This window comes from Polypterus senegalus, chromosome 13, assembly GCF_016835505.1.
Source record: "Polypterus senegalus isolate Bchr_013 chromosome 13, ASM1683550v1, whole genome shotgun sequence".
Classification (NCBI taxonomy): domain Eukaryota; kingdom Metazoa; phylum Chordata; class Cladistia; order Polypteriformes; family Polypteridae; genus Polypterus; species Polypterus senegalus.
Genome location: NC_053166.1, coordinates 21,921,929 through 21,943,087, shown reverse-complemented (window position 1 = coordinate 21,943,087; position 21,159 = coordinate 21,921,929). Strand labels below are relative to the sequence as shown.

General features: G+C 40.2%; 2 protein-coding genes across 3 annotated transcripts in view; one reads left to right on the top strand and one right to left on the bottom strand.

Annotated features, from left to right (window-relative positions):
* Nucleotides 1–21,159, top strand: part of camk2a (calcium/calmodulin-dependent protein kinase II alpha) — a 410,473-nt gene that overhangs the window by 126,160 nt on the left and 263,154 nt on the right. The gene's annotated exons all lie outside the window — the stretch shown is intronic.
* On the bottom strand, nucleotides 3,700–4,669 carry LOC120542231 (histone-binding protein N1/N2-like). The gene has a single exon (XM_039774536.1). The coding sequence runs from the start codon at nucleotides 4,362–4,364 to the stop codon at nucleotides 3,894–3,896; it is 471 nt and encodes a 156-aa protein (XP_039630470.1). The 5' UTR covers nucleotides 4,365–4,669; the 3' UTR covers nucleotides 3,700–3,893.

Below are 21,159 nucleotides of genomic sequence, written 5' to 3'. Positions count from 1 at the left end.
CACAGTAAGGAGACCTGGGTTCTCTTCTCAGGTCCTCCCTGCGTGGAGTTGGCATGTTCTCCCCGTGTCCGTGTGGGTTTCCTCCGGGTGCTCCGGTTTCCTCCCACGGTCCAAAGACATGCAGGTTAGGCACCTTGGCGATCCTACATTGTCCCTAGTGTGTGTCCTGCGGTGGTCTGGTGTTGGCTGGGATTGGCTCTAGCAGACCCCCGTGACCCTGTGTGGTTGGAAATTGACTGACTGACTGTTTTATGAAGTCACCAACTGAGAAAGGTTTTTCCTGTGACGAGCAGTGAGTTGCGCTACCTCATAACTGGCTAATGTGGCATTTTCTTGTGTTTTGTTAGCACGGACAAAGTACTGCTGTTGAGCTAGCAGACTAGCTGCCATTTGCTTAACTTTCTGTTCTCGTTCGGCACCAGTGTAGGATGTGTAGGTCGGATGTTTGGTTTCGTATTGTCGACACACATTATACTCTTTCATCACTGCAATAGCTTCATTGCAAATCAAACAGACACACTTGCCCTTGACTTCTAGGAAGAAATATTCATTTTCCCACCACGTCTGAAATTTGCTGCGCTCACTTGCTATTGTGTGTTTCTTTGGTTCTGCCATTTTTGGTCACCCGTAGCAAATTGGTTGCGCTTATTTGTGAAGACGCTGCCTTGATCAAGACAGTAGCTCCGCTTTATGTTAAACCAAAGAAGTACAATACAGTTAAGAACAAGTTTTGTGTGTGGGCCATAGTTCATTATATTTTTACGATTTGCTGCGGGCCAATTAAAAATGGAGCCCGTTGGGCTGTAGTTTGGACACCCCTGGCATAAGCTGTCTAATTTCAAGGGCTAGGGGTTCACAAGTTTTTGAGTGACAGACAGACAGCCCTTAGTGTTTTATATGTAGAGATAGGCTGGTTCCATGTTTTAGTGTTCATTCTGTGATGTAGGAGGTTAGTGTTCTTCTGAGCAAACTGTATCTGTTTTTATGTTTTAATACTGTATAAGCACATGACAGACTAACATAGTGATGCACGTGTCACTGCTCCTAGATGACTGTCCCCTTACTTTGGTGCTAGTGGACCTTAAGGCAAAAGTCAAGTCAAGTTGGGGAGCATGCACTGGTACAGCGGGTTGCCACACCCACTACACGACGAAACAATTCGGGATCCCGGTTGGAAACCCCCAATGCAGACACGCGGTCCAGTCCCACCCTCTATCTGCTGCAGCCATATATTATGTGGGCATCCCTTAGGCCTGGTCCAGCCACTCTGGTCCCCAGCAATCAGGATCTTACGAGCCGGATCACCCTCGGGTAATCGCGCCACATGGCCGTAGTGCCGTAACTGACACTCCCTCACAATGCAGGTAATGTGCCTCATTTTGGACTCCATGAGCAACACAAAGTCAAACCAATGGTACCCAAGGACTCTCCGGAGAGACACAGTACTGAAGGAGTCCAGTCTTCGTCTCAGGTCACTGAATAGCGTCCATGTCTCACAACCCTACATCAAGACAGGAAGCACCTGGACTCTAAAGACTTGGACCTTCGTCCTTTTGCCGAGATATCGGGAGCGCCGCACACCCCTTTCCAGTGATCTCATGACCCCTCATGCTCTCCCAATCCGTCTGCTGACGTCATAGGAAGAGTCACCAGAGACGTGAACGTCGCTGCCAAGGTAAGTAAACCTCTTGACGAGGCTGACATTCTCCCCGCAAACAGACACACACTGCTGATGGCTGTGCACAAGAGGTCATTAACTCTTTCAGGGCGAATGCCGACTTTTGTCGAAATTTGGGGGGTAGAAGACGGTAAATTTGCACCAAACTCGCTGTTACGTTTTAGTTTGACTCTCTTTGGTGCTGCGACCTCGTATGAGCAGCACAGAGCAAACAGCCTCTAAAATGGCATCGACATCTGACGAGAGACCAAAGGAAAATACCCCATGGACGACGTTTTTTTCCATATTATCACTGAATCGGACTCTGATTTTGATGCAAGTGATTTGGAGACAGAGAATGAAAAATGAAAGTGAAGTCCCCAGCATCAGCTAATCGTGGTGCTGGACACGTTCGTGTAGCTGACACAACAGCAGCAACGTTTGCCTGGCAGGGACCACCACTTACAATGACAGGAGGTACAAAGCAGATTGCATCACACTGAGACTGCCATTGATGCCCACCTTCTGTGTGGAGACAGCCAGGCAGCCGGCCCACTGCACACTTCTGCTGACCCATCAAGCCACCCCTGCACATCCGCTGCTGCCTGAGATCGCCATATCGGCGCCGACAGCACACAGCAACAGATGTTTCATGTTGATTTATGGATGAAGCCGTCGCTTTGCGTGCTTTTCAGAAAACTGAGCTTTTTGGGGAAAAAATATTCAGCCCTCAAAGGGCTAAAGGCCTGGATCAAGACAAAAGCTCACACTTTATTTTCAACTACTTGAACACAAGTTTATAATTTTATCTTTGATTTTTTTTTGTTAACTTCTTACTGTACAGAATGTGCCTTTCCAACTATAAATACATCTTTCTTCGAGATCTCCTACAGAGAACCGAACTCCTTCTCAGCTTTCCCACCAAAACCTGGTAGGTAATCCAACAATGAAGGCCCAATCAGAAATATGAAATAACTGAAATGGAAGAAGACAGGGATGATGTACCATATATGAATATACTAGCAAAATACCCGCGCTTCACAGTGTGTTAAAGAAGTTATGAAAAAGAAAAGGAAACATTTTAAAAACACCACAACTAGATTGTAAATGTAATTACCGTAGGCTTATTTTAGTATTGCGAGTGAATTATGATGATTATAAAGAGTTGTATTTATGATTGTAAATGTTGTGTGTGAGAAATGCACATTTTTAGGATGTAAGGATCTCTTTGTAAACGACGTTTGCAGTTCTGCCCTCGGGCTGTAAAATGACCAAGCTGTCTGCGGAGCTCACTCTTGAGCATGCAACGTGCAGTCAGCCACGTGAGAAGCAATCTTTTGTCAAGTCAATGGTGACCATTTTTAGAGTCTGGCCCTGTGACTTATTTATTGTCATAGCCAAGCAGACCCTTACTGGAAATTGCAGGGGTTTGTATTGGAATGGGAGGTCAGAGGGTATGACAGGGATGCGAGGAATAAATCCAGTTTCCCCTGAGCCAGTTCCAGTGAAGACAGTCGCCTCAATGAGGTTCTGGTGCCGTTACAAAGTTTTGGTGGTTGTAAGTTTCGGAGTAACATAATTGGTGTGCTGACCTTCAAAAGTGGAGTATGTGGAGGCCTGCCCGGAGGATTAAGAGTGTGAAGAAACGAAATGAAAAGGCAGGAGTCACCAGCAGGAAGATGTGAAGCAAGGCGAACAATAAGAGGCTTGAAGCGGTGGAGTAAAGAAGAAGGGAGCAGTGAGCACGACGAACAGCTGAGGAAAGTGAGGAAGAGAGTGAGGAGGCACATGAGCGCGGGATGTCGTTCAATCAATCAATCAATCAATCAACATTTATTTATATAGCACATTTTCATACAAAAAAATGTAGCTCAAAGTGCTTTACAAAATGAAGAATAGAAAAATAGAAGACACAATAAAAAATAAACATAAGTCAACATTAATTAACATAGAATAAGTAAGGTCCGATGGCCAGGGTGGACAGAAAAAAAAAAAAAAACTCCAAAAGCTGGAGAAAAAAATAAAATCTGTAGGGATTCCAGACCAAGAGACCACCCAGTCCCCTCTGGGCATTTTTTTTTTTAAGTGGGATATTGAAAGAATCCCTTTTCACAAATAAGCTTTATTGAAATTTACTACAATTTTACAAAAAACATGAAAAGTATGTACAAAAAACCAAATGCAATGAACAGGGGTGCTTAGTTGATGTGGGCAAGAACCGCCATCTTCATGGAAATCATGCAGACGACTCTAGTGAAACAGCAGACTGGGAGGGCTCCTCTTCCATTTTCTCAACTCCATTGCCATTACTGGCAGGCTCTTCTGCACCATTTCTTGCTGGCTCTGGTTTGAACTTTTTAGCTTCCTTTATTGGGCTCTCATCTTCAGTTTTTCTCTTCTTCCGCACAAGATGGGAAATATCCGAAACAGCCTTTGATGAAGCCCCTTCACTCGAATTTGCTGGAGTTGTAGATGTGGTCCCAGAATCCCCAGAGAATGCACTTGTAGAACCACCAGTCATAGTCTCCTTTATTGCTTCAGATGCCACATGGCCGGTGGTTTTACTTTCTTTGGCGTCTTCAATTTTTTCTTTTATTTCTGGAAGGAGAACTTTCAACTCTTCCATTTCCTTCTTATCGTCAGCCACAGAGTCTTCATTTTCAGCCTTGTCAAGGACTTCTTTCAGCATTGAAAGTCGATTCTGCATAACCTCCACAGATTGGTTATAGTACTGAATGGCAAGATCATATTGCCCTGAATAACCAGACACAAGGCCAAGCTGGTAGTATGTCTCCGCAAGCAGTCAACTGTGGGGTTCCAAATGCTTCTTCTGAAGAGTTAGACACTCCTGGAAATCCTCAGCAGCTTGGATATAATTGCCAGATTCCAAACCAACTTCACCCTCTTCCATGACTTCTGCTTCATCGGCATCTTCATTTTCTTCAGCTTCTTTTCCTTCTGACACTTCCCCATTTTTCAAAGGGTCCTCATCGTTAATATACAGTGGTGTGAAAAACTATTTGCCCCCTTCCTGATTTCTTATTCTTTTGCATGTTTGTCACACAAAATGTTTCTGATCATCAAACACATTTAACCATTAGTCAAATATAACACAAGTAAACACAAAATGCAGTTTTTAAATGATGGTTTTTATTATTTAGGGAGAAACAAAAATCCAAACCTACATGGCCCTGTGTGAAAAAGTAATTGCCCCCTGAACCTAATAACTGGTTGGGCCACCCTTAGCAGCAATAACTGCAATCAAGCGTTTGTGATAACTTGCAATGAGTCTTTTACAGCGTTCTGGAGGAATTTTGGCCCACTCATCTTTGCAGAATTGTTGTAATTCAGCTTTATTTGAGGGTTTTCTAGCATGAACCGCCTTTTTAAGGTCATGCCATAGCATCTCAATTGGATTCAGGTCAGGACTTTGACTAGGCCACTCCAAAGTCTTCATTTTGTTTTCTTCAGCCATTCAGAGGTGGATTTGCTGGTGTGTTTTGGGTCATTGTCCTGTTGCAGCACCCAAGATCGCTTCAGCTTGATTTGACGAACAGATGGCCAGACATTCTCCTTCAGGATTTTTTGGTAGACAGTAGAATTCATGGTTCCATCTATCACAGCAAGCCTTCCAGGTCCTGAAGCAGCAAAACAACCCCAGACCATCACACTACCACCACCATATTTTACTGTTGGTATGATGTTCTTTTTCTGAAATGCTGTGTTCCTTTTACGCCAGATGTAATGGGACATTTGCCTTCCAAAAAGTTCAACTTTTGTCTCATCAATCCACAAGGTATTTTCCCAAAAGTCTTGGCTATCATTGAGATGTTTCTTAGCAAAATTGAGACGAGCCCTAATGTTCTTTTGCTTAACAGTGGTTTGCGTCTTGGAAATCTGCCATGCAGGCCGTTTTGCCCAGTCTCTTTCTTATGGTGGAGTCGTGAACACTGACCTTAATTGAGGCAAGTGAGGCCTGCAGTTCTTTAGACGTTGTCCTGGGGTCTTTTGTGACCTCTCGGATGAGTCGTCTCTGCACTCTTGGGGTCATTTTGGTCGGTCGACCACTCCTGGGAAGGTTCACCACTGTTCCATGTTTTTGCCATTTGTGGATAATGGCTCTCACTGTGGTTCACTGGAGTCCCAAAGCTTTAGAAATGGCTTTATAACCTTTACCAGACTGATAGATCCCAATTACTTCTGTTCTCATTTGTTCCTGAATTTCTTTGGATCTTGGCATGATGTCTAGCTTTTGAGGTGCTTTTGGTCTACTTCTCTGTGTCAGGCAGCTCCTATTTAAGTGATTTCTTGATTGAAACAGGTGTGGCAGTAATCAGGCCTGGGGTGGCTACGGAAATTGAACTCAGGTGTGATACACCACAGTTAGGTTATTTTTTAACAAGGGGGCAATTACATTTTCACACAGGGCCATGTAGGTTTGGATTTTTTTTCTAACTAAATAATAAAAACCATCATTTAAAAACTGCATTTTGTGTTTACTTGTGTTATATTTGACTAATGGTTAAATGTGTTTGATGATCAGAAACATTTTGTGTGATAAACATTCAAAAGAATAAGAAATCAGGAAGGGGGCAAATAGTTTTTCACACCACTGTATATAGGCAGGGAGTCAACCACGTGGTAGGTGTTTAGAAAAAGGAAGGGGGACTGGGGGTGGCCCTTGTGCGTCTCTGCCGTGAAATAAATCCTCCGTTAACGGAAATTAGGAATGAAATCGCCAAAAGGAGAGGTCAGTTCCAAAGGTTCCTTATGGCATAATGGTGAGAACTGCCAAAAAGAAGACGTCATTTTCAAAAGTTTGTTACGAAATGAAACATACTTAATGTTTGTAAGTACAGTGTAAAGGATGAGCATGGGAAATTTGGGCTTCCCACGTATATTGAAAGTCACAAAAATAGCGAGGAGGGCTTCCCCTATCTATATATACAGTTTAGGGGGTACACCCGTTTCCCCCCCCTTGGGTGTTGCAATAGGACATGAAACATACCTAACTTTTGTAAGTACTCTGCAAGGAATAAGCATGCGAAATTTCAGCTTCCCACCTATATGGAAAGTGGGAGAATTAGTGATGTGTCAGTGAGGGCTTTGCCTTTTATATGTATAGACTAGGGGGCTCCACCCACTGCTCGTTTTGCTTGCCCACCCCCTGTGTTTGGATTACCGGATATACAATTTAAAGAGATTGTTATTTTCATGGGAATTGTTACATATGCATTATTTTCAGTTTTACTTTAAAACTTTTGTAAAAACAATACTTGTCCTTTATTTCCGGCCCGGGCATGTTAAATCTTTCTTGCAGGATGTATAATGCTGCTTGTGTTGTGAAGGGGGGTGATAGGGTGGCTGACTCTAAGGAGATGCAGTCGGATCATCTGCTGGCAAGCTGCATGCTCTGCTTGTCGTTGTTTTAAGAGCTGGGAGCACATGACATGTGTCTGTCAAAAGCCTTCCACTGTGAACTTATTTTAAATGTTGTCTCACTGCCTTGTCTCGCGGGACGTTAAAGTGTCAAATTTTCTTCCGAGAATATTTTTTTTGTAATAGAGAGATAGTTTAAAAACTCAATTATCATGTCAACTCGCCTTGATTGATATTATACCCTTAGGGGCTTCATAATGTGCCTTGGGCTCTTTTTGCATATTCTTGCTGACGTTTCTTTTTGTTGACTTATTATATTTGTATCCGGGGTGCAACAGGCTGCTTTGGTGGGTATGTAAGATCTGATTTTTTGGCTCCATAGCGATGCACCTCAGTGAGAAGTGTACTTTCGGCCATCGCCCTTGAGGGCTGAGTGCCTAACAGGGAGAGGAAATCTTCCCCTGAAGACACATTGCTGTACTTTATTCTGCCACAATCTGGGGACACTTTCTGTCACTAATAATAAGCGATGCTCTTTATGGGCCTCCACTGCTATGGGCAATGCATCTTCTGTATCTCCCCATTTGAGCCCCTGTTTGTGTCATATGTATTTTGTCACTTGGGGTTTGATGGTAACCCTATCCTCGCCTTAGGAATTTCAATGTGTAGTTCTGTCATGGTTCAGCCAGGATATCTCCCCTGGCGGGTGTTCATAGTTTGTTTTGTTTAATTTTATGCCATTTATTTATATTAAGGTGTATTTTGTTTATTGTGTATATTTTTCTTTGTGTTCATTTGTCCTTGATCCCATAAGGGGCGGGGCCACCTGCCCATCACCACTAAGAACGGCCCCCACACTATTTAAGGGCGGGCCTACCCATGATTCCTTGCGGTTTATTGAATTCGGTGGAGTGGAGAGTTCTTGTGAGTATCTGTGTCTTTGCTTTTGCCTTTTGATTTATAGGATATTGAACCCATGCTGTGTATCTTGACATGTCTTTGGATTTGTGTATTGGGACTGTGTAACTGAGTTTTTGAACTTTTGCTCCATCTTGACTTTTTGGATACTGTATTATGGTATTTTTGCTTTTCTTGCAACTCTTTGTGCTCTTCAGAGCTTTGTGCCTGCACAGGCTTTTGTGACAATAAACCTTTTATTATTTTCAAGATATGTCTTGGCCCTTTGGTATTCTAGTCTGGGTACTTTGACAGTGTTTGCCACCTCTAGTGGACCACATTGGAGTTTTTTTTGCAACTGTGCTTTTTGAACTTGGCTTTTTCAAGACAATTTCAGTATTCCAAAACCTTGCATCTTAATCTATTAAGTCACACTTACCAGCCTGCTGTGGTGTTGCAGCTGCAATCTGCAGCCACCCTTGTGGTCACCATTACGATGTACCAAGGATGACAGTATTTCTGGTTATTATACTTCTTCCCCTCTCTTATCTGTAGGCTGGTCACCAATTAAAGTAAAGTAAAGGGTTAGAATGAAAACCTGCAGCCACTGCGGTCCTCTGGGACTGGAGTTTGAGACCACTGAACTAGACTAATGGAGGACGGCTACACTGTTCATGCTTGATCTACCCATAAGCCAAAGCAAATGTGTTGTATTGCTTCAGCTTCTATCCACTGTGGTTCCGCATAATTTTCAATTTTATTTTACTTTTTGATTTACCCTTATATTTTGCTGCTGGTCCAGCCAAAAAATATGATACATGGAATTTCAAACATTTCACTGGGATGGGCAGTTGTAATCAAAAAGTAAAGGCAATTTGAAAATTACTTGGTAATCACGGTGGATAGAAGCTGATGCAATACAACACGATCAAAGTGGCTTATGGGTAGTTTAAGCATGCAGAGTGTAGCCATCTTCCATTAGTCTAGTCTAGAAATGCATTACTCCAAAACTGCTGAGCTGAAGTGCTTGCAGTTCTGCTTGCATATTACTGTTGATTCAACATAAAATATAGACTTTGTAGACTTAAGAGTGTGGCGGACATTCGGGGTCCTTGTCCGGCCGGGACACCCCCATGCTGGGAGGATCGGGGGGAGCAAGTGTGGCCAGAGCATTACCTCCCCCAGAGTGCTAGAGCAGTGTTTCCCAACCTTGGTCCTGGGGGCACACTGTGGCTGCAGGTTTTTGTTCCAGCCAGCTTCTGTTTTTAATTGAACTCCTGTTATTTCCCAAGTTCTGTGTTTTGGGAACAATATTGGAATTAGAAAACTAAGTTTGGTAAAAAAATATATATATATTGTGAAGGACAGCCGGGTCCCATGCCCGGCAAGGACACCCCTGCTGCTTATATTCCGGGGGAGCCACCATGGGCTGTCCAATACCTCTCCCGGAACGCTTGGTGGCAGCCTCCCTGGCCGACGGTGATTCCCCAACCGCCCGCAGGGCTCCGTGGGAGATGGAGTCCTCCACAGCTGGGTTGGGGCCCGGGGTGGCCGCTAGGGGGGGCTGTCTGCTTCCCACAGCCCGGCTGGACGAGTCTTCAGCCCCACCCAGAAGTGCAATTAGGACCAGGTGCTTAATCACCTGGAACACTCCTGGGTGGGCTATAAAAGGGCCCAGCCACCACCACTTGAGGAGCCAGAGTTGGGAGGAGGAGGACTAAGCTTGAGGAGGAGTGGTGGTAGAGAAGAAGGATTATTGGATGTGTTTATTGTGCTTTAGGACTGTGTGGCACAGGGAAGACGTGTCCCACAGCTGAAGAAAATAAAAGTCTTTGGACTTTTTATACATGCCTCTGTGTCTTTCTGTGTCGGGTCAGGCGCCTATATAGCGCCTTTGTTACTATATATATATATATTTTTTTTATATTTATATTTATTATAATGATGTATTTTTTTTCTTTTTAACAATATTCTCATCTTGATTTTCATTCTAATTTTCTAGGTTTTCTAATTTTTTAATGAATCCATTATTTACTAATTAGTGGGCCTAATGCTAAAGTAGTTGCAGCATTTCATGATTCAGTGATGTTTGCCTGCATGTCTGTTCTGCTCATTTTTAATTGTAATTAATAAGATAGAACAAAGGGGAAAATCTGCACAGAGAAAGGGCAAAATATAACGAAATCAACAAAAGAGAGTTAAGCATTTAAATCTCTAGCAAAAACAGACATTTTTCTAAATGTCTTGTACTGTAAATGTAAAAATCATGCTGGTGTGCTTTTCTGAATAAATAGATAGATCGATAGATAGATATGAAAGGCACTATACGATAGATAGATAGATAGATAGATAGATAGATAGATAGATAGATAGATAGATAGATAGATAGATGTGAAAGGCACTATATAAAATAGATAGATAGATAGATAGATAGATAGATAGATGTGAAAGGCACTATACGATAGATAGATAGATAGATAGATAGATAGATAGATAGATAGATAGATAGATAGATAGATAGATAGATTAGGGTGTTTCATTTTCTAAAGCAAAAAATAAAATGTAAAATTTTTGCTGGCTTTGCTTACGCCCCGAGTCTCAGTGATATAAAAGATATATATGCCGAATTTCGAGAAGATTGGATAATATTTAGAGGTTGCACCCTTTGATCAGTTTTGTAAAAGTAGGCAAAAAATCAGATTTTTCAATGTTAATTACTTTTATTGGGAAAACTAGAAATCACAAACTTAAAATAATATTAAAACTAGACACTAAGATTAATAGGTAGTATGCAAAGCATGTGTTATATTAATCAACTTTGAACGATGCAATCCCTTCTTTTGTTCGCTTGATGCCGACTTTTCTGTGATGCTTGACTACCCTCAACAAGAATTGCTTTTGTTGTTCGTCCCTGACCGATTCTTTAAACTTTTTTATCAGAGCAATTCCTCTTTCTGCGGTATCATTGACCACCTTAAGAGCGTTCACATGGATTCTTAGAGAATCACTGCAGTATTCTGTCACGCCATGGATCCCAAACAATTCAAAGAACGTCTTTGTTTTATTAGTAACGAAATGGCTCAGGTCTTTTCCTTCAAAAACTAGGTTTTTACCCTCTAATCGTTTCATTTCCTTTTTCTTTGCAGGTTTGGTTTCTAAATTTTTTGTCATATTTTCCTTTTCAGCCTGAGTAATACGTTAGTCCAAAAAAGCCAATCCTACGTTTGTTTCTGACAGATACCAAAGGTGTCTCTTAGCAACTGTGATAGCGCTTTTAATTTTTTGACGCCTGCATCTGGGTAAGTGCTCAGAAGCTGTAGCATATCCTAATCATTCTTTGGAGCCCATCGACTTACAATTGCCTCGTGCCAAAATCGAACATATATGAGGCTGACAAAATGTGCAACCCGTTTCATTCCTTTCAATTCTCGTTGAAGAATATTCAACTGTTTAGTGAAGAGGACAATTTTAAGTGCATGTATTGCCTTTGCCATCCACCTTGCTTGATGCAGAGCCCCTGGGATCCTGAAACTGAAGTCATTTTCAGACCAACCTCCTAGGTGCACTGTAATAAAAGTGATTAATGTGTGCAACCCCTAAATATTATCCAATCTTCTTGAAATTTGGCATATATATCTTTTACATCACTGAGACTCGGGGCATAAGCAAAGTCATATGAAAATTACATCTTTGGAAAAATGAAACACCCTAAGATAGATAGATACTTTATTAATCCCCAAGGGGAAATTCACATCCAGGCTTTAGAATAAAACAGAAAAATAATACCAGCTAATTAAATGAGATCAGTGCTATCAGATGTTGTCACTGATTAGGAATCTGGTTGGAACAAAAACTTGCAGTCACAGTGGGCCCCCAGGACCGAGCTTGGGAAACACTGCGCTAGATGGCAGCCCTCCTGGGTTGCAGCGTTGCCTAGGACTCCATGGGAATTGGAGTTTGGTTCAGCCCTGTTGGGATTCATGGGCGCCGCCAGGGGGTATTACAGCAACCGCTGAGCCCTTATGGGTAGTTCTTCCACCACACCCGGAAGTTCTGCCGGAATTACATCATCAAGCACCTGGAGCACTTCAGGGCGCTTTATAAAAGGGGCCGGCAGACACTACTTGGTGAGCCAGAGTCGGGAGGAGGGAGACGAAGGAGTGGAGTGGAAAGAAAGAAAGAAAGAAAGAAAGAAAGAAAGAAAGAAAGAAAGAAAGAAAGGAGGAGTACAGTGTTTTCTGTGCGATTTGTGCTTTGTGACTGTGTTGTGGCTTGTGGGAGCGGGGAAGGTGTTGCTCACAAGTGAAGAAACAAAAATAAAAAGCTTGTGCTTTTAGAAGTGTGCCTCCTGCGTCAGTCTGTTTCGGGTTGAATGGCTCCCATACTCTCTACATTTGTCACAAGAGTAAAATAAAAATTGTGGATTGGTTTGTTAATTGAGTGGCTTTCAGCTGAAGCTTTGACCACATGGCTGTTGACATTCATGATATTGTGATGCTGGAGACCCCGATTTCATGTGCCTGATAAAGTCCACAGTGAAGCTATTATGAATTTATAGTGAGAGTGGGCTTCATACATGAAGTGTGGCTCCCTTTCTAGCAGAATGGTGGAAATCACTTATAGAAATCTTGGGTCAGGTCATAAACTACATGAAGAAACAGCACACCCTTTGGGATGGCCCGGGACCCAAAGCAGTGGTTTCGCTCAAACAGACACATGTGCCACCCAGAAATCCCCTTTGCTAGGCTCGCACATATGACAGTAACTTGTCTACTGTGTATAACAGCGTACAATAACTTGTCTGCTGTTCTGAATCTGAAAGTTTCCTTAAAGCGTTTTTAATGTTTTAAATGGATCTCCAAAGACAACCGGGAACTTGTTTAAATTTGAATGGACACCAAGTTCATGCATCACAGGTTATGCGTTTGTTACATTCACTAATTTTCATTTTCGTTAATTCCGTGCAGACTCTTCCAGGTGTTAACCTACCTTGGAATGTGTGATATGCCTTAGAAAAGCTGTAGTATAATGTATGGATTGTGATTGTCAGTCACGCAGCACTTACAGAATCTCCATGTTAACTCTGATACTAAATTCTCCTTAACACAGTAAGGATGTTAATGACAATCTTATTGATTGTACTGTATGTTTAAATTTATGTTTGGAAATGTAATTGTTTTGCTCTTTTGTTTTGCATTCATCTTTTAGGATTTTTTATTTTATTTTATTGATTTTAATTAAAAGCAAATGAGAATCCATACAATCAAATCAAGCTTAATTAAACCAAAATTCAACACCCATCCAAAAGAAAGAGAATAGAGCCAGCCAGCATAGCAAATCTTTAAAAGCAGCAAAGAAGGGAGAGTACCCTTTTCCCCTGATATACAAGATTATCCTAAAACGTTATTGATTAGATCCTGACATATTTTTAAAAAAGTTTTCAACAGATGCTCTGAGAGAGAATTACATTTTTTCCAATTTCAAATAGGATATCAGTTACTGTAAGAGTTGAATTTGAACCCTGGTCCAATGTGCACCTAGCATGTGCTGATTCTCATATCCTTCTGAACTTATGCTTAAAGGCTGAAGCTGTTATTTTATTATTCACTATGATAAATTAACTTTTAGTTATTTTTGTATAAAGCTTAAAAGAAAAATGTTATATTTTAAGATATACCGTATATACTTGTGAATACGTTCTCCCGCAGATAATTCAGGACTTGATTTTACTGTATAATTTCTGTTATTTTATAATGTTGGTCGTATAAATCGAATGTGGAAAACTCACGCTATTGATCCAAGAGATTATGATATGCTAACGCCCACATGAGAGAGAAACCATGGAGCACACTGGCTTTATTTTCTATGTGGGCGCGGCAATGCACTGTATCAGCGTGTCCTCCTAACCTCTCTCTCTCTATTGTGCCTACATGACCACACGGTAAAACCCAAACTATTCTGAAGCGACGTTTGCACTGTTTTGTGTTTTTTGTATCTCACACCCTCATACACCTTTATCGTAAGAGCATCCCTTATCTATGATGGAGAATTCGAACAGAAGAAAATATGAAGCTTGCTTTAAATTAAAAGTCATTGAAGTGGAGAAAAAAAATTGGTAACTGCACTGCTCCAACAAAATTCGATGTGTCTGAGAAACTGGTGCGAGATTGGAGGAAACAAGAAAATGTAAAAAAAAAAAAAAAAATAAGTATCATATTTTTGAACGGGCATATAAGTTGGGGTCTGACCCAACTTATACGTGACTGTATACGGTAATCATTGTCCTATTGTTTTACAGTTTTCTGTTAATGGCATCCTATGCACGGAATGAACTTTTAGCCCTCCTGAAACGGCACATACTCTTAAGGACTATCAATCAACCTAATTGTCGTTAGTTGATTGTGGTTATTTAAAGTATCAACACTTGTCATATCCCGTTAGCAACTGGGTGCAACGAATCATGTTAAAGGTTTTCTGATAATGTAATGAATTCCTTGGACTTGTGATCTAATGGATTAATTGAGCGCAGATGACGCTCTTTCTTTTGTAACACTTGCTAATAAGATATGTTGTTGCCTCTTACAAGATTTAGATAAAGAATAATGATTGACACTTTCTCCTTTCTGTGTTTTATTGCTTAAGCTGGGGCATCCTAGTGTGTGTGTCCATTAAAAATTTTCTTCCACATTACCCACTGACTTAAAAGTGGTGGGGTGGGGCGAGGTTGTTTCGTATACAGCATCAAACACATGCTGCCTCAGCCATGCTGTTTATTTGAACTTCTCCCATACGACAAATGCTTCAGGGCCTTTCCTGAAAGGACCTCGCGGTTCAGAAACAGTTTCATCCCAAGAACTATAAACGCACTCAATCAGTCCATCAAGTGCTCCTTGTAGAACTGTTTGTACTTATAAGTACAATTACCTCACTGTAAACTTGCGATACAGTTATAATATTGCACAACCAGCACCACTTTATAAAGTGCGTATTTACATATGATGACGATATCATTTTTGATGATGAAATGCAGCAAAATATGTTTATTACATTATACAGATAAAATGTTAACATCATTTAAATAATCTATATTGTTAATAATTAAACATGTGAGGACACGGTGTTGCAACGCTAGCAATGAGCTGGCACCCATTCAGGGATTGTTCCTGTCTCACGCTGTATTCTTGCTGGGGCTGGCATGACACTGGAAGGACAGATGGATAGAATAATTAAACACGTACTATGAAGATATTTCAATGTTCCTTAAAAGTTTTGAAGAATGCATTACAGATGGCTTAACGTCTATTACAGAGCTGATTGTGTGGTGATTGGGTATTTGGAGAAAGAAAAGGAAGGATAGGAATTGGAGGTTAGTATGTTTGAAAGAGACAGTAGTGCTGCGATAAATTATTTCATTGAAGGTCTCGCACGGCGCAGCAAGCATCTTGCGTGAGGCAGTCTCTGGATAGGGCACCCGCTTGTCACTATCACTGCGCCACCGTGTTCCCTTGTTTAATAACATGCTTTAATTCCTACCATCATGAAAATGATATCAGATATACATCTCAGTATTTAAATTATTCAGAGAGCTGTAATATCATGAATGTAATGGATTATGTGTCCTGTTGGAGGAAGAGAAAGCCCGTTTAAGAAGCATGTACATAGAGCACATAGAAGAACACATACAAAACAAAGCATTTAACGTGCTACTTTAGCTACAGTGGGATTTGAGAAATTAGTAAATTAAACGTTTTTAAGATGAAGTTTATAATGTTCACTTTATTGGCAAAATAAACTATGTGATTAAAATGGAAATTTCGAGATTAAAGTTGTCTTTTTGAGCCTTTTTCCCACCGTGTCCTTATTTTTTTTTCTTTTCTCTGTACGCTAATAAGCTTTCATATGACACACTTAGACAGTGGGCTATGACTCGCCTTTTCACTGCAACTTCTTTTTTATTTCGTGCACTGTGCGACTTTGCGAACTTGAGCATTCAAATTTTTCCGACACTATATGTCACTCGATCAACTTCCTTGCCTCCACTTGGTATTTGCTGAAATGGTTCTATTTCCCCCATGCTTTTGCCATTGCCTTTTCACATAATGCTGAGCTTAAGGGCTATTTATATTGATTTGCATAATCAAAGAGGCATAATTCTGGAAGGAGTTTGGGGAGTGGCAGCAGGTGTGTGCACGTGCATTACTTTCACTCTGACCGAGATTTATTGAGCGGAAGAACGTCGAAGTTGGCGAACGCACCGATTTATGCATCTGGATTTTTTTGTGCATGCAAACATTTCTGCTTTTGTCCATACGCCACGTTATAGTTTAAATTATACGCACAGCATTATGCATGAGGCCCCAGGTCTTTATGGCCTGTATATTTGCTGCCCAGTAATAAAATTAAAAGTTAGGTAGTGTAATAGCCTTCTTCTGCTTTAGGTCATTGTAGAAACACCCTTTGGATGCGTGGATGTTTAGAATTCCAAATAGATGAGATTATGATTGAATGTAATTTCTTAAAAAAAGATTTCTTACTGTATATGAGGATGGTTTGAAATTAAAAAAGAAGTTTAGGAATGATGTTCATCTTAACAGTGTGAATTCTCCCTGCTAATGTGAGATAGAGAGAAGACCATCTATTCACATCTTGTTCATTTTTTTCCATGCAGGCAGCAAAATTTAGTTGAAAAAAAGCTTTATATTTACTTGTGAAAAGTACCCCTAGATATTTAAACTGATCTGCTGAGATAAATGGGACGGTGTCCAGTCTATTATTCTGTGCAATAGAGTCCACTGGAAAAAGCACACTTTCATTCAAATTGATTCTGAGTCCAGATATCTTTTGAAAATCTGCTAGTGCTTTTAGGAGCTTCTAGGGGCATGGAATTTTGTGGGTCAGATACTGTATATACAGTACCAAATCATATGCATATATTGTTTTCTGTTCAAGTCCTTCTCTGAAAATCCCCTTTATCTCTGATTCATTTCAAAACTATACAGCTAGTGGCTCAATGGTAATTGCAAACAGCAGTGGTGACAGGGGACATCCTTTTTGAGTACTGTGTTCTAGTTTGAAGTAGTTTGAAATATGGTTGTTAATACGAACTGAGGCTGCTGGCCTAAAACAGAATAGATTGATCCATTCACATATGTTTGGGGCTAACCCAAATTTGTTCAATGCAGTGAATAGGTAGTCCCATTCAACCATATAAAATACTTTTTCTGCATCCAAAGATAGTAAGATCTCTGGGATGTTAGATTTAACGGTTGGATATATTATATTTAACAAACATCGAAGATTAGAAGTTAAGTGTCTGCCTTTAATAAATCCGGTTTGTTCTTGTGATATTGCAGAACAAAGCACTTTCTCAAACCTTCTTGCTAGAACTTTGGAGAGTATCTTAAAGTCATTATTCAGGAGTGAGATTGGTCTGTATGATTCACATTGTAGTAAGTCCTTATTTTTATTAGAAAAGATGGAAATTTATGCTTAGCAAAAAGTTTGGCAAAGAATTTTGTAGTCTTTAGCTTCTACATGCATTGCTAATAATAGCTGAGCTAACTTTTTTTATAAAATTCCACTGGGTACCCATTAGGGCCGGCTACTTTCTCACTTTAAAGTGAGTTTATAGCATCTAGTAATTTTGAAAAAGTCAGAGGTTTATCCAGTTGTATAGCACTAATAGTATCTAGCTGTGGTATCTGTAATGAATCTAGAAACTCATTAAATTGTTTCTTATCTTCTTTAAACTGAGTAGAATATAAGGACTTATAGTACTCTCTGAATGTGTAAGTTATCTATTTATGGTCTATGATTTTATCTCCATCTGTGTTGGTAATTACCATTATTGCATTGCGGACTTTCTGCTTGTGGATTTGTTGAGCTAAAATCTTATTGGCTTCTCCCCATGTTCATAATAATGATATCACGATTTAAAGATGATCTATTTCGTTTCTTTAGTAGTCAAGAGGTTAAATTCTGATTGCAAAGTCTGTCTTTTCCTATTAAGTGCTTCATTTGGAAACCTGGCATATCTATTCTGGTAATTTTACCGATTAACTCAGACACCTTCTTGGTTTCCAATTTACTTTTGGCAGAGAAACATGGAATAATCTGTCCTCTTAAAAATGTCTTCAGAGTTTTCCTGAGTATTCCTGCAGATGCCTCTGGGGATGCATTTGTCTCATCAGTTAATGACAGGAAGGTTAAGATGTCAGCTAGGAGTTGAGTGTGTAGGACATAGTGATTTAAGTTGCATGATCAGAGCAGCGTGGTCACACATAACAATAGCGTTGTACTTACAAGATTTGATAGTAGGCAAAACATTGTTGTCTATGAGGAAATAATCAATTCTTGAGTAACAATGATGAACTTGTTAGAAGAAGGAATATGTTCTTAGGTTCATATTTAAAAAACTCCATGGGTCTGATAAGTTCTGATCTGTTACAAACTTTGTAATTAATTTTGCAGTAATATATGTTATCGCCACTGTAGCTGAAGACCTATCCAAGTCTGAATTTGAAGCACAATTAAAATCTCCAACCATTATAATTTTATGTGTGCTCACATTAGGAATAGATGCAAATACATTTTTGGATGAAATCTCTATCATCCATGTTAGGTGCATAATTAATTATCAGAATCACTTTAGTATTAAATAAATTTCCTGTCAACATTACATATCATCCTTTAGGATCATATATTATGTCTGACGCTACAACTGGGATAGTTCTGTGTATTAAGATTCCCACACCCCTAGTTTTCTTTGAATATGAAACGTTTTGCCAATCCACTCCCTTTGCAACCAAAATTGGTCATTACTTATTAAGAGAGTCTCCTGTAAAAATACTATCTTGGCATTTAAACTTGTTTTTTTTTTAATAATTTTAATATTACAGATTTAATCTTGTTTTTTTTTTGGAAGGTCACAGAATTCATTTCTGTTATTACTTCTTCAGAATTCTTCCATCCCATGGGACTGAAAAATCAAACAAGAGACCTCCTTAATATCTTTTTGGTCTCTCATAAACAACAATGAGATCATCAAGAAATAAAATGGAGAAATTTTCTTTTTGTCTCATATTTCTTTGGTTTTGATTTCGTGAGACAAAATACACCATTGTCCTCACAAGTGTCTGCTCTTGAGCTTCAGCAGAGATCTCATCAAAGTTCTACGATGGCCTCAGATTTTCCAGCTAGTGTCTTGACATTTTTTTACAATTTAAAAGTATTTCCATTGCGTGTTCCATAATGAAATGTATAGACAGTTGTTAGTAGTAATAAAACACTTCAATATGATTACCAAATTGTAGTCCTTGCTTCTGGTTTAATGCTATTACTTGCTCTAATTTATATTGCTGTGCTCCAATTTGATCATACAGATCACAGAAAAAAGGTCAAGGAAATTAGAGACAGGGGATGATTAGAAGGCCAGAATGACCAGGCCATGGAGTGCAATTTAGCCAGAACATCTGGAGTCAGCACAGATCTGCACTGGTATCCGGAAGGTTGCCGGTTCGAATCCCCGTCACTGCCAAAAGAGATCCTACTCAGCTGGGTCCTTAAGCAAAGCCCTTAACCTGCAGTTGCTCCAGGGGTGCTGTACAATGGCTGACTCTGCCCTCTGATCCCAAGGGGTATGCAAAAAAGTAATAAATTCTAATACAAGAAATTGTAAAAGGCATAAAAAAAGAATTAAATAAAAGAACAAAAGAGTCAGGACCTTGGTTTTACTTGCCATCTGAAGGACTGCACCATTTTTTACAGCACAGTGTCCCCTTCACTGCGGCATTGGGATCCACATTCATACCACAGGGTAAGCGTCCCCTGCTGGCCTTACTAACACCTCTTCCAGCAGCAGTCAGGCTTTTTTCTAGATGGTCTCCCTTCCAAGTACTGGTTGAGCCTGAACAAGCTCAGCTTCAGGTGACCTCTACTGAAGTGCAGATGGTATTTATAGTTAGAGAGTCAGGGTTGATGACAGGCAAACGACAGATTGGTCAACATTTATAAAACACATACATATTTTCATTCTATGTTTAACCCATTATAAAAATGTACCAGAGTAATGCCAGCTAATAGTCCATTAAGTGGTGTGGAGAACAGATAAATGGCCACAAATGTTGGCACCTGGATTTGGTTTTCCTGACTCAGAATTAGAGTTTGTAGACCCTGAACATTCTCCTTATGTCTAGGCATCATTTCTCTCTGGGATTTCCTGCCATATGTCAAAAGGTTGGCACAGTGGTAACTCTATGGCTAAGGATCTGCACTGGTATCTAGAAGGATGTCAGTTCAAATCTCATTACTGCCAGAAGGGATCCTACTCCATTAGGCCCTTGAGCAAGGAAGGCCCTTAACCTGAAAATTGTTCCTGCAGGGCTATACAATGGATGGCCCCCAAAAGGTTGATGTGAAAAGACATTTTAAACAAAGTGTATCAAATCAACATAAAATTTGGTCAATAGAAGACCTACTATGTGAGTGTTTGTGCCTAGCTTTAGACTGGCAGCATATCCAGGACTGTCTCATAGAGAGGTATGAAGAATATGTAAGCTCAATGCGTTCAATGACCAGGCTGAGGTTCAAACCCTCGTATTTTATATGGTGTCATTAATAAACTGCAAGACCTCCTGCAGGGTCTGTAAACAATTTGGCACTCCGGTGGGTGGGTGTAGAGTCCATAATGGTTGCCAAGTATGAACAGTTCCAGTGTTAGTGTTAACATTTGTCATCATTTAACTGTGCAGGCATTTTTTTTTTTCATTTTGAGTGTTCAGTCCTCTTCATGTAAACAGTAAAAAAAAGAAGCCATGCGCTTTGTTTTAATCTTCTTGTGAGGTGCTTCTCTCTACTCTCTCTATGCTTTCAATTAGACTTTTGGCACAGGCCAAGTCTACAAAGGATGCACTTCAGCTGTGAGTCACACAATGATGCATCCCCAGTGCCGTGAGATGTATTGTACGGTGCGGCGTACTGAATATTCAAACACCACTTGAGGAAATGGCTTACTATGGGCAACTAATTGTAGAGACGATTATGTAATTGGAAATCGCTCTTTTGAAAATGTGAATGTTACGTTATGTATATGAAATAGGGTTTTGGAATGTGACATTTCATTCTCGACAGTCCTGAAGTGCTCATTCTGGTTTTTATTTTTCCTCCTCTTCTTAGCTTATTTAGAGCTTTTATTCCAAGATGGGTCACAATGCTGTATTTGGCATAGA

Excerpts from the sequence above, each read along its gene's own strand:
- LOC120542231 (XM_039774536.1), bottom strand. The coding sequence starts at position 4,364 with ATGCAGAATCGACTTTCAATGCTGAAAGAAGTCCTTGACAAGGCTGAA.